The following is a 14,068-nucleotide window of genomic DNA, read 5'->3' as shown; positions in this document are numbered from 1 at the left end:
AAAGTCCCTCCCCAGCAAGGAGCTAAGAGGGATATCGTGGCTGGGACTCGGCTCCCGGGGACCCCTCCCTCCCATTCCTGGTTCTTTCCTACCCACCCTGCCAGGGCTTGTCCCCGTCTCTAGACAGGAGGCAATTATGCAGCTTGGAATGGGGAGGCAGGGTGACATGTGGGAAGGAACAGTGTGTAATAGCAGAGAGGAAATGCAGCCAGCGGGAGGAGTTATTCTGAAGCCGATGTACTAGACCGATGCCCAGCGCGGCTCAAGTAGGAGCCTGAGCTGGGAAGGCAAAGGCCATGGGTGCCCAGATCCCTGCAGCCATGCCACACTGGCAGTTCAGGTGGGTTCTGTCTTGGGCCTTGCTCCTGTTGCTACTAGGTTCCCAGCTCCTGGTGACTCACAGCTGGAGTTCCCAAGAGAAGGGGGACAATGATGAACAAACAGACATACATTATTTTCCTGCCACTGTGGAGTATGCCTTACACATATTCAACCTGCAGAGCAAGGACTTGATGGCCTACAGGCTGGTGCGCGTCCTGAATTCCTGGAAGGAACAGGTAGGTGACCACATCTTCCTGCCTGATGACCTGCACTTGCTATAAAGTCAGGGTTGTGGGAGGAGGGGTCTTTTCGAGGGATCTTGTTCACCATCTGAAGTCCATAAAACAGGGCAAGTACAACCTATCCAGTTAGATTCAGTTTTATAAAATAAAAAATTTGGAAATTTAAATACCTCGGACAACATCTACTCTCATGTAAGGTATATTTTCAATCTTCATCATTTTATGACATTAATGATGAATGACCTCAAAATATAAACTATAAGGTGATAAAGATCCTGAGTAACGAAAAGACCCACAGAAGAGATCGATTAAGGAAATATTCTAAGGAACAAAATACAAGGAGGTGATTAGAAAACAGACACTGAGAGAGAGGGAGGGAGAAGGGCCTGAGGTTCAGGGCAGTAAGGATTCTCCCTCATCCAGAGCAGCCTCTGTGACCTCAGGGCCTCTTCTTTGGGCTCCTCCTGTGGTCCCCAGCTAAGGGGAAGGATGCTATTCTACACTCTTCTCAGACCATGGTTCTCAATATCCTAGAGCATTGTCCTTGTAATGGGTGTGTACCGAATGCAGCCAGGAAGGCTGTTTTCACATAGGCTGCATCAGGAGCGTGTATGGTCATGTGTGGTTGGGGGTCGAGAAGGTGTAGGTGTGATTCTGAGTGTCAGTGAGTATGTGTGTATATGTGGAAGTGTGAATTGACTGTGTGTCTTTGTGTGTGTCTGTGAGTGAGTACATGTAGATGTGAGTGAGTATGTGTCAGTGGGTGAGTGCGGTTGTGTTAGTATGTGTGCAAGTGTGAGTGTGTAGGCGTGAGTGTGTTGGTGAGTGTGTGAAAGTGTATATATGTGTGTCTGACTCTATGTGAGTGTGCGGGCATGTGTGCACGTGTTGGGGCCCCAGCATTCCTTTCTCTCCCTCTGGACGTCTGCCCTGAGACCCTGAGGGAAGGGCAGTAGGAGCGCCACTCTGCACAGAGCTCCAGCCTCCGTGAACACTGCTGGGCCAGATCCTATCTGGTTCTGATGCCTGAACTCTCTCTGAGCTCTGCTCTGGGCTCCCTAGATCTGCACTCACACACAGTTAGGGTGTGGGGAGTAATGGAGGGTGGAGTGGGGAATATGGAATGGAATGAAGTAGAAGAGAGTGGAGAAGAGTATAGAAAATTCCAGCTGCACTTTGTAATAGGACAAGAGGCATTCAGAAGCCATAGTTGGGGTGTGTGTGTGTGTGTGTGTGTGTGTGTGTGTGTGCTCAAGTGCACACGTGAATGTTCCAGCAACACTGCAGGACATTTTCTGTTCTCGGGCAGGTGAAAGTTGTGCCAATGGAGTCATAAATGAGTCTTCTACTCTGGGCTAACATTACTCAGCAAACTCTTGCAGAGCCAACATCCTTCAAGGCACTTGGCACCTGTCCCCTGAGAGTGCTGTTGCATGCTGAAAGTCAGGCTGGGTCTCCCTGGGGTATTTGGGGACATGATGCTGCAGGGTGTGATATATGAATGGTGTGTGACTCAGCCGGCATCTATCCCTGGCCTCAACAACAGCCTAAGGCCTCTTTGCTTGAATTCCCCAAGCTTAGCTTTACCCCCAGCAAGCTGACCCAGGTCCAGAGGCAGCTAGCTCCCTAGTGGTGGAGTGATTAGGGCTCTCCCTACACTGCATGGATCTACACTAGCAATTGCTCAAGGGAACCAAAAGGTCAGTTCCCACTGTAATGTCTCCATGTACCACAGATAGAAGACATCCTGGCATTCTCCATGGAGATAAAGCTTCGCAGAACCGAATGTGGGAAACTTGACGAAGACATTGACAACTGTCCCTTTCAAGAAAGCCCAGAGCTGAACAATGTAAGACACACAGCAGATCCCTCAGATACGCAGCTGAGGAAGCAGCTTGGGACAGAGGGGGTGGTGGAGCAGATGACGGTGCCATTCCTAGGGACAGAGACAAAGTGAGGCAGCAGAAGGCCCTATCTTGCCCGCTGCTGGTACTGTAGTAGGAGTCTAGCTGGACAGGGACAGGCCATCCTTGGGGTACACTTGTAGCCCCTAGCCAGTCTGGGAACCAAATCTGCCCACTCACTGATTCCAGCTGCCTGGCCCCCAGGCCACACCAGTGTCAGATTTCTCGTGACCACAAGGGTCCAGGTCTCCTGGGGTTGAGACAGGATGTATCTTCTCTGAGCTTTATCCACCCCCCTTCCTGACCTCCAGGAATAGGGGCATGTTAGGGTGGCCCACAGCACCTTCGCCTCACTGAATATTTTGGAGTTCCCCTTGGTTCTGTCAACAGTCTGAAGGAGTGGGGGTTAAGGAAGGGCCCACTGCCCTTTCTCCTATACCCTGATCTGGGTCCCAGTGAACCACCAGCTCCTGGTACAAGGGAAAAGGTCAATGTGAAACCCAGCTCTGGGACAAGCCCACCTTGACCAGAGGCTCCTCTGAGTTAGCACCCACTGGTAAAGAGAACCCCAATGCTACACTAGGGGCATAGGTCACACAGGGTCAGCCTGAGTGATCCCCTGGAGAACACAGACAAGGGTAGGGAGTATGACACAGGTGCCCCTGAGGTCAGGACAAGGTCCTAGGTCCAGAATATGAAGGTCTTGGATAAGGGTATATCAGAGGACCACAGTCTACATTCCTAGCTGCTCACCTTGGGATGGGTGGTTGGGATGTGTGCTGTATTTAAAGCTGGAGCCAGTGCTTTCCAGTATTCTCCACCCACCCTCCATTCTTGTGCATGTTCCCTCAGACCATCACCTGTTTCTTCACCATCAGCACTGAGCCCTGGAGAACAAAGTTTGAACTCCTGAACAAGAGCTGCTTGGAGGGCTTCCTTTGATTGAGGCCGTGCCCCACCTGACCTCTAGCTGTTCTTCTACTGGACACCAGCATTTTTATGTAGGTGGCAACACCAGGTTGTTCTCTTGCAAGTGTCTGGGTCTTACTTCCAAGCATTGTGGAAATTCCTCATTGTTCAAATTTTTTCAGGTAGAATAGATCATTAAACATCTGCATTTCAAGAAGCTTTGTGTGGCCTGGCTCCAGAGGGACTATGCAGGTGAAGGACTGATCCTAGCAGGGCAGGGGAGTGGGTTCTCCTCCCTCTTGGAGCTCTGGAACCAGGTCCAGGTGACACAGTCTGGAAGCACAAGGTACTTCTGATCTGCTCTTTTGGGGCTTATGAGGGATCACTTTCATCCCCAAAGTTGTAATGACCATGAACTGGCAGGGAACCCAAAGTGCAAGGTGGACCCAGAAAGGCTCTTAGGCCCTCAGGCCCTCAGGACACATGAGGCCCCCTTCTTGTGGGGCGTGCTCACACCTATTCCCTGGTCCACACAACTGTGAGGATGTGGGAGCATCTGTAACCTCCACCCACAGAGTGGTCCAGCCACCAGCAGTAGCAGCAGCAGCAAGTCCTGGAGCCTCAGAAATATTCCATTAGGGCCTCCCCACCTTTGCACAAGGAGGCTGCATTTTCTTGAGTTCCCAGGAGACCCTTGGACACTTACCATTTGAGAGGCACTGTTCTCACAGATGCTATAAGACTCAGCCTGGATCTCCTACAAGAGGAGTGGCAAATTTCTCTGTAAGTAGAGTGTAACTGTTATGGCCTTTGTGGGCCTTCTTCTCAGCTCCCCGACTTTGCTTTGAAAGTTTCACAAATATGAGTGTGTGTTCCAGTAAGACTATTTACACAAATAAGCAAGGTCTGCATTTGGTTTTGGAGCTGTGGCTCCCCTCCCCCAACTAGCGGTCCCTCCAGTGCTCATGCAGCTGGACCACCTAGTACCTGACACTCTCCACTCCACTGCAAAATCCTATTCTCCCCCCAAGTTCTGCTCAGGGCTTTTTCTGTACAAGTGGCACTCCATCTGCAGAGTAGGCACACCTCCGTGGGGAGAGGTAGGCCCAAGGACAACACTCCACCCCCACATAGAGCTATAGCAGGACAAACCCTAGAGTTCCAGAGGCAAAATCCACAGGGTTCTCACATAGTCCAGCAGGACAGTGACCCATAACAACAGCCATGTTGACTATCTCCTTTCTCTGCCTCCCCTCCCCTCTGTGTGCTCCCTGTGATCATGTCCCAAATGAACTACCTGTATCTTCCAATCCAAATTGCAGGGTCTCCCTGGAGACTTGCAGTAGACATTTAGTATTAGATATCTTCAAGGCTCATCCTCTGTAGAGACTTGGATGCGCTTCCCAGGAATGTATGATCCCCCCGGCAGAGCCATGGGGAGAGCCTGGCAGCGGGCATCTTCACTACCAGCCAAACATCATTCAGAGTGGACACAGCTGTGTTCTTCTCCCACAGCCCTCCTGTCTGGTCTCAGACTTTCGTATATTTTTCTTGAAGACCCTCCCACCAGCCAACCTCCTGTCTATTCCCACACTGGGCTGTCTTTAGTCATGCCTCAATCTGCAGAAGAAAGCATGAAGGGGGCTCTTTACCCACTGTGATCCCAATGGATTTTCCACAGTCACGCAGTAATTCTAGTCAAGTCCCATCAGGTAGCTCCAGGAGACAGTTTCCTGTGTGCTCACAGCCCACAAAGCAGGCATTGAGTCATGGCTCCTGGCAGGGACTCACTAAATCTTCCCTCATACCACACTTGTGGGATTTTGTTAATGGTTCTGGCCCCCACCCAGAGATTCTGGCCCCAGCGCTTGATGGTGAGTCCATGCTCCAGGTGCTCCAACTTTGTAACAGATGTAAGATTGAGGATCATGTACTGTGGGGAGACCATTCCTCTCTCACCCTGTCACCTGTACCTGGCTTTGGGGGGTCCCGCCCACTTCTCCTCCTTTCAGAATAGGTTTGTTGAATAAGCCTAAGCTGCCTTCCTGGAGTCAGGGAAAGGAAGAAATCTGAGTATCCAGGGAAGGGGACCCAGGCCAGGGCTGTGGAGTGAGTTTGAGAAAACACTGGGAATGGGCTGCCTGGAGCCATCCTGCTTCAGTGAGCAGGGCTGGCAGATAGATCCAGACATCTGTAGCCTTCGAGGTTCTGGTCAAAGGATGAGTGTGGCCATGGCAGAAACCCTGTTCAGGCTCACAATACTCCTCATGCTTGAGCACACCCTCTCTCCCTAGGCATCAGGCCAGGGGGAGAGGACACAGGTGGGATTCACCCATGGAAGGTGAGGACAGGGTCAGGTTTAGAGGGGCCCAGGCCCCCACTCTCTGGCTGACCCTCTCTGCCCTAGGCAGTGGGTGACAAAGGCCATCTCCTGGTGTGAGGCCACGGAGAACCCTGGGGGCCATGTAGCACTGGCCAACTGTGATGAATTCCCCCTGATCTCCAGGGAGCCCCAGGGATCTAACCGGAGGGCCTGGACTGGAATTGAGAGAGCCAGCCTAGCTCTGCCACATGTCAGTCCTGCAGCCTTGGCCCTGCCCTTAGCTATCTACACTCCAATTGCCCACATGCCACACAGGGATAGTTTCCTCCATGCTTTCTCCAAAGGGTGCCATTTGAGATAATATTCAGGGGTATGGAGTAGAAGACCTGTATTTCCTGGAATATTCTCCCTAGTTTGGAGTCATTCTGACCACTCGCTTCTTTTCTTGTCTCTGCTCAGGTCCATGTGGACCTTGCACATTGGTCCATAGCGTCTGACCCTTGGTCACAGGCTTGGGGACAAGAGTTAAGGCAGGCCTTAGTGCTGCCACTGAGATGATAGTAAAGTGCAGATTCCAGGAGTTTTCTCACCACTGTGATTATCAATGACACTGAATGTAGGCCTGGGGAGGACACACTGATGAAGAAGGTAGGAGTACAGGCCTTGTCCAAAGGTGAACTGTAACCCCAGCTGTAGGCCCAGCTCCTGGTACTGAAGGATTTGGTCCATTATCCATCCAGCCTGTCCATCTGGGGCACCCCCAATGCTCACTCCTCACCACCTACAACACCTGGTGCCCACTGATGCCACATTGGATGTGATCCCCAATGCTCATTCTGAAACCATTATTCTCACAGAGCCACACAAGCATGGAGGGTCCAAGTCACATTTCTCTCCCGTGTGAGACAAGGAGATAACTCATCCCCAACCCCAAGTGTAGACATCTATAGCCCCCTGCAAAGTCCTGTATTGTGGGTCAACACCTTCCCACACATCATTAGTCAGAGGGCAACTGCAAGAATGTTCTCATGGCAATGGTGGTGTAGTACATGGTTGGATCAAGGCCAGCAGCCTCTGGAGCAGTACAGTTGCAGTGAGATGATGCTAAGAGGAATGCTCCATCAAGAAGCTCCAGTACTCATGAACCTGCATCCCAATAACACCACAGCACTGGACCATTCACCACAGCAACTGATCCTGTTACAGGCAACTGCACACGAAGCTGGAAGGTTCTATCACCTGTCTCAGAGCTGATACCAAGAAGGCTAAATATTATAAAGGAAGCAGCAGAGTTGGAAAGTCAGTGAACCAGTCTACTTCCACCGTGTCTGTAAACCCCTCTACCTAATATAGAATGTGGATTTTTTGACAGAATGAGCTGATAGTCATGAGATGATACCATTACAGATGTCAGACATGTTAACATTCTGGCAAAAAAAAAAAAAAAGATGATTTTTGGATTAATCACATATCCTGTTGATAAAATTTGTATTATTAGTAGTAAAAAGTATGTTACTAAATTATCTTCAAAATGAAATAACAAAAAAATTGACAACAAAAGAACTGGTAGAATAAATTGGTGATAAGTTAGTTTGTAAGTCCATTTTACGTTTAGTTCATAGTATAAACTGACAAAAGAGTAAAAACACAACTAAAACATTTTGTTATTTAATTCCTAACCTCCAATAGATATGTTAATCGCTTTTAAACATGGATATAATACAATTTAAAACTTGTCTATTGGAGCTACTGTAGTATAACAAGAGATAGATGCATTTATTAGAAGCCATACGTAATAGGAAAATAAGAATATAATATTAAATGTAGTCGAAAGGTGAGATTAATGACAAAACAACAAAATTGTAAAATAAAAAAAGTGAGGTTATGAACTAAACCAAATGTTGGGTGAAAAAATTATTAGAAGCAGGCAGATATTTAGCAAGAACTATCCGTAAACAGAGAGAAATTTAAAATATTAATAATGAAAAACAGCAGAACTGTAGGTGAACAGGACAAATATTAATATGCATATAAAAATACTATAAGAAGGCCAAGAGATTTTAGACTTGACACCAAAGCATGATTCATAAAAAAGGAAGATGTGATCATTCTTGTCAAAATTAAAAATGTTTGCTCAGTAAGATCCCATGAACAAGATGAAAAGTGAAGCTATAGAGTGGAAGAAAATATTTGCAAACCATATTTCTAATAGATAACTAGGATCTAGAATATAGAAAGAGCTCTCAAAACTCAACAGTTTAAAAAAACTAACTAGAAATAGGGCAAATGATATTAAAAGACATTTCACCAAACAAAATACAAGATGGAAAATAAACGTATGAAAACATGTTCAACATAACTAAACAACAAGGTCATGCAAATTAAATACAATAAGATAGAATGGTCCAAAGTGATAATGTAGGAAGACCCTGAATTCACCTCCTTCACAGACACACAATTTCATCTACAATTGCACCAAAAATTAAAAATAAAATCTAGGAATTAACCAAGGAGGTGTAAGACCTGTACTCTGAAAACTATACAATACAGATGAAAAAACTGAAGATGACACAAACAAATGGAAAGATATTCCATGTGCAGGATTGGAAGAATTAATATTGTTTAAATGTCCATAGGTAATCTACAGATTCAATGCAATCCCTATTGAAATACCAGTATGTTTCACAGAGCTAGAACAAATACTACTAAAATATGGCACGAAAAAGATCCCCAATAACCAAAACAATCTTGAGAAAGAACAAAGCTTGAATGATCACAATCCCAGATTTCAAGATATACTACAAAGTGGCAATGATCAAAACAATATGAGTACTGGCACAAAAACAGACATGTAGATCAATGGAACAGGAATAGGGAGCCCAGATATAAACCCAAACATATATGGTCAATTACACTTATACATATTAACACCAAAAAAATTGGAATAAAAAATTCAGAATACTTGCATAGATTTTTTAGATAGATAGATGACCAACAGACGCATGAAGAGATGCCCAACATCACTAGCCCTCAGGGAAAGACAAATGAAAACCACAATGAGCAATCATCTTACACCTGTCAGAATGCCTAATACCAAAACAATCAACAAAACTAAAAGGCAGCCTATGGAATGGGAGAAGATATTTGCAAATGACATATCTGATAAAGGGTCAGTATCCAAAATTTGTAAAGAACGTATTAAACTCAACACCCAAAAAACTAATAATCCAGTTAAGAAATTGGCAGAAGACATGAATAGACACTTCCCCAAAGAAGACATCCAGATGGCTAACAGACACATGAAAAATGCTCAACATCACTCGTCAGTGAAATACAAATAAAAACCGTGATGAGATACCACCTCATACCTGTTAGAATGGTTAAAATTAACAAGGAAATGCAACAGATTGTTGGCAAGGACGAGAAGAAAGGAGAACCCTCTTGCACTGTTGGTGGGAAGGCAAACTGGTGCAGCCACTCTGAAAAACAATATGGAGGTTCCTTAAAAAGTTAAAAATAGAACTACCCTTTGATCCAGCAATTGCACCACTAGATATTTACACAAAGGATACAAAAATATAGATTCAAAGGGGTAAATGCACCCTGATGTTTATAGCAGCATTATCAACAATGGTCAAACTATGGAAAGAGCCCAAATGTCCATCAACTGATGAATGGATGAAGAAGAGGTGATACACACGCGCGCGCATGCGCGCGCGCGTGCACACACACACACACACACACACACACACACACTATGGAATATTATTCAGCCATCAAAAAGAAAACTTTTGCCTTTTGCAATGACATGGATGAAGCTAGAGTGTATTATGCTAAGAGAAATCAGTCAGTCAGAGAAAGACAAATGCCATATGATTTCATTCATATGTGGAATTTAAGAAATGAAACACATGAATATGGGGGGGGGGAAGAAAAAAGAGAGAGGGAAACAAACTGTAAAAGACTCTTAAAGATAGAGCCACCTGGGTGCCTCAGTCAGTTGAGTCCAACTCTTTTTTTTTTTGTACATTTTATTTATTTTTAATTTAAATTCAATTCATTAACATGTAATTTTTGGGTTCTTTTTGCTATTTTTAAAATAATTTTCTTATTATATTATGTTAGTCACCATACAGTACATCCCTGGTTTTTGATGCAAAGTTCGATGATTCATTAGTTGCACATAACACCCAGTGCACCATGCAATACCTGCCCTCCTTACTACCCATCACCAGCCTATCCCATCCCCCCACCCCCTTCCCTCTGAAGCCCTCAGTTTGTTTCCCAGAGTCCCTAGTCTCTCATGGTTCATTCGCCCTTCTGCTTACCCCCCTTTCTTCTTCCCTTTCTTCTCCTACCAATCTTCCTAGTTCTTATGTTCCATAAATGAGTGAAACCATATGATAATTGTCTTTCTCTGCTTGACTTATTTCGCTTAGCATTATCTCCTCCAGTCCTGTCCATGTTGCTGCAAATGTTGAGACGTTCTTTCTGATGGCTGAGTGATATTCCATTGTATATATGGACCACATCTTCTTAATCCAGTCATCTATGGAAGGGCATCTCAGCTCCTTCCATGATTTAGCTATTGTGGACAATGCTGCTATGAACATTGGGGTGCATATGGCCCTTCTCTTCACTATGTCTGTATCTTTGGGGTAAATACCCAGTAGTGCAATTGCTAGATCATAGGGTAGCTCAATTTTTAACTTTTTAAGGGACCTCCACACTGTTTTCCAGAGCATCTGTACCAACTTGCATTCCCACCAACAATGTAGGAGGGATCCCCTTTCTCCACATCCTCTCCAACATTTGTTGTTTCCTGCCTTGTCATTTTTTGCCATTCTAACTGACATAAGGTGGTATCTCAATGTGGTTTTGATTTGAATTTCCCTGATGGCTAATGATTTTGAACATTTTTTCATGTGTCTGTTAGCCATTTGTATGTCTTCATTGGAAAAGTGTCTGTTCATATCTTCTGCCCATTTTTTGATTTGTTTACTTGTTTTTTGTGTATTGAGTTTGAGAAGTTCTTTGTAGATCTTGGATACCAGTCTTTTACCTGTAGTGTCAACTCTTGATTTTGGCTCAGGTCATGATTTCAGGCTTATCAGATTCAGCCCCCCACCCCCCACCATCAGGCTAACTGCTCAACATGGAGCCTGCTTAGATTCTCTCTTTCCTGTCCCTCTACCCCTCCCCCCTCCCCCTTCCTTTCCAAAACACATACATACATAAAAACACAAATAGATAAATAAATAATAAATAAGTAAGTAAGTTAGTAAATAGATAGAGGACAAACTGAGGGTTGATGAAGGGAGGTGGGTGAGAGTTGGGCTAGATGGGTAGTGGGTTTTAAGGAGGGCACTTATGATGAGCACTGGGTGTTGTATGTAAGTGATGAATCACTCAATTGTATTCCTAAAACCAATATTGTACTGTATATTAGCTAACTAGAATTTAAATAACAATTTGAAAAGAAAAACAATAGTAAAAGACAAAAAAACAAGAAATATCAAGTATTGGCAAGGATGCAGAGAAAAAGGAACAACAGTGCACTACTGGTGGAAACTTGGTACAGCCACTGTGGGAAACAGTATGGAGGTTCCTCAAAAGATTAAAAATTGAAATACCCATACCTGTAATTCCACTATTGGGTATTTACCCCCCAAAATGGAAACACTAATTCAAAAAGATATATGCACCCCTATGTTTATTACAGCATTGTTTGCAATAGCCAAGATACAGAAGCAACCCAAGTGCCTATCAATAGATGAATGGATAAAAGAGAAATGGTATATATATACAATGGAATAGTACCCAGTTATAAAAAAGGATGGATATTTGCCATGTAACAACACAGATGACTCTAAAGGGTATTATACTAAATGAAATGAATCAGAGAAAGACAGGTACCATCTGATTTCATCTGCATGTAGAATTCTAAAAGCAAAACAAATGAGTAAACAAACAAAAAGCAGCAACAAACCCATAAAACTGATGGTTTCCAGGGGTATGGGAAAAATGGGTGAAGGGGAGTGAGAGATGCAGTCTTCCAGTTATTGAAATAACAAGTCAGAGAGATAAAAGTACAGTATAAAGAATATAGTCAATGATACTGTAATAACATCATATGGTGACAGATGTTAGCTACATTTGTGAAGAACATAACATAATGTATAGACTTGTCAATTCACTATAGTTCACATCTGAAATGAATGTAACATGTGTCAACTATACTTTTTTAATAAGAATGCACAAAAAAGTAGAACATTCATACATTGCAGATGGGGGTGTAAAATGGTACGGCCACCCTAGAAAACAGTTTGACAATGTCTTATAAAATTCAACATGGAATTGCACCCTTGTGCATTGATCTTATAGAAATGAAAACTTATGTTCACACAAAAACCTGTATAGGAGTGTTTATAGCAGGTGTGTGTGTGTGTGTGTGTGTGTGTGTGTGTGTGTGTTAGCCAAGAACTGGTTATCAGCCCAGAAACCTTTCAATGGGTGATGGTTTAAACAAACTACAATACATACAAACTGAGGGATACTATTCAGGAATGAAAGGAACAAAATATTGATATATACAACTTGGGCAAATCTCCAGGGAGATATGCTGACTGAAAAAAGTTAAATCACAAAGGTTACATACTATATGATTCCATTTATATAATGCTTTGAAATGACAAACATTTTAGAAATATAGGACAAATGAGTGGTTACCAGGACCAAGGATGTGGACTAGAAATGGTGTTGAGTGGGCTGGAGGGACTGGTGTAGTTATAAAAAGACAACACAAGAGGTCCTTGTAAAGTTGGAACTAGTGGTGGGTACGTGAACTTACGTGGGTGATAAAATTGTATACAACCCAACACACACAGACAAGCACACACACAGATGCACACACACAGACACATGCACACATCAGTACAGATATAACTGGGAAATCTGAATAAAGCAGGTGGATTGTATCAATGTCAATATACTGGTTGTGATATTTTACTGTATTTTTATAAGATGTAACATTGGAGAAAATGGATAAAGTGTTCATGGGATTTTTGTATTATTACTTGCAACTGCATGTGAATATACAATTATCTCAATAACAAGTTAATTAAAAACCTGATAGTAGGTTTAAACTGGTATATTTGAAATCTGTGTCAGAGCCAGCCTCCATGCATGCTACATGCTCCGTCTTCCTGGGAACAAAGGAAGGCAGTGTCCCAGACTCCTTTGCACTTGAGTTGGGACTATGTGACTGAGTTCTGGCCAATGACAATGTGAGTAGAGTCATGTCTGCTCTGGTCCAAGGTGGTTAAGAGCAAGATTACTTCTCTAAGCATGGTCTCTCTCTTCTGCCTATACAAATGAAAAGAAGGAATTTCAGCACAGGTGTTGTCAGAGGAAATCACATCACATGCCTGAGGAGGCAGCAGTGGGAAATAAATGCCAATAGAAGCTGCCTGACTTGTATTGGATTTACAAGGGTCAAAATCAGACTTTGTTGGGTTAAGCAACTGAGATTCAGGGACCTATTTCTTACTGCAGTAGCATCTATCCTACCCTGACTAATAGAAAAATCTTACCTGAATCAGAAATTTTTTTCAGAAAAGTAGAGTTGTCATATATACTCATGAAAAACAGAGAACCTTTAAATTAATTTTACTGGACAGTCCACAATTCCTCTTGAATCTCTGACACAAAACAAAACTACACAGACAATGATCTCAGCACATTTCACCAAATTTTCAAGGAACAGATAATTCCTTACACATATTTTCCCAGATGTTACAAATGGGGATAAAGCTCCCAAAATTGTTCTATGAAATTGGTATATCTTACTATCAAAACCTGGCAAAAACTGAGAGCAGAATATGTAGCTTAATCTCCCACATGAACATAAATACTCAAATGCCCAGTACATTTCAGGAATGTGACACAGCTGTGCAGAAAAAAAAAAAAAAGGCTAACACTTTATGACTCTCTAGAGTTTATCCCACGCTATAAGAATAGTATAGTAAAACTAATAATAATATAATGAAGGAGAAAATCATCTTTATCTTAATAGATACAGAAATAAAAAAGCATTTAATAAAGTGCACTTAAATCTGAAAAAAAATGCTTGCTGGTCAATAAAAGAATGGAAATAGCTTAACCCGGGGGGGGGGGACTGCCTTTGAAGTGAAGGATAAAATAGCATTGCCTGCTCACAGAGTTAATATTCAACACTTGTCATTAAGATATGAACAGAAGCATGAATACAGCTGGCCCTTGAACAACTCAAGAGTTAGGAGTGCCAATCTCCAACACAGTATAAAAATCCACATATAACTTTTGTTTCCTACAAGACGTAACTACTGATA

General features: G+C 43.5%; 1 protein-coding gene across 1 annotated transcript; it reads left to right on the top strand.

The window, feature by feature from the left end:
* The first annotated feature begins 263 nt into the window (after positions 1 to 263).
* LOC113246771 (cystatin-9-like) lies at positions 264 to 3,571 on the top strand. Its single transcript, XM_026487464.4, has 3 exons — positions 264 to 557; positions 2,299 to 2,412; positions 3,320 to 3,571. The coding sequence occupies exons 1-3, from the start codon at positions 297 to 299 to the stop codon at positions 3,407 to 3,409; spliced, it is 465 nt and encodes a 154-aa protein (XP_026343249.2). The 5' UTR covers positions 264 to 296; the 3' UTR covers positions 3,410 to 3,571.
* The last annotated feature ends 10,497 nt before the right edge of the window (positions 3,572 to 14,068 follow it).

Source organism: Ursus arctos, unplaced genomic scaffold, assembly GCF_023065955.2.
Source record: "Ursus arctos isolate Adak ecotype North America unplaced genomic scaffold, UrsArc2.0 scaffold_16, whole genome shotgun sequence".
In the NCBI taxonomy this organism is placed as follows: domain Eukaryota; kingdom Metazoa; phylum Chordata; class Mammalia; order Carnivora; family Ursidae; genus Ursus; species Ursus arctos.
This window is presented reverse-complemented; position numbering and strand designations above follow the sequence as displayed.

Excerpts from the sequence above, each read along its gene's own strand:
- LOC113246771 (XM_026487464.4), top strand. The coding sequence starts at position 297 with ATGGGTGCCCAGATCCCTGCAGCCATGCCACACTGGCAGTTCAGGTGG. Across the intron at positions 558-2,298 it reads TGAATTCCTGGAAGGAACAG|ATAGAAGACATCCTGGCATT; the intron begins GTAGGTGACCAC and ends CATGTACCACAG. Across the intron at positions 2,413-3,319 it reads AAAGCCCAGAGCTGAACAAT|ACCATCACCTGTTTCTTCAC; the intron begins GTAAGACACACA and ends ATGTTCCCTCAG.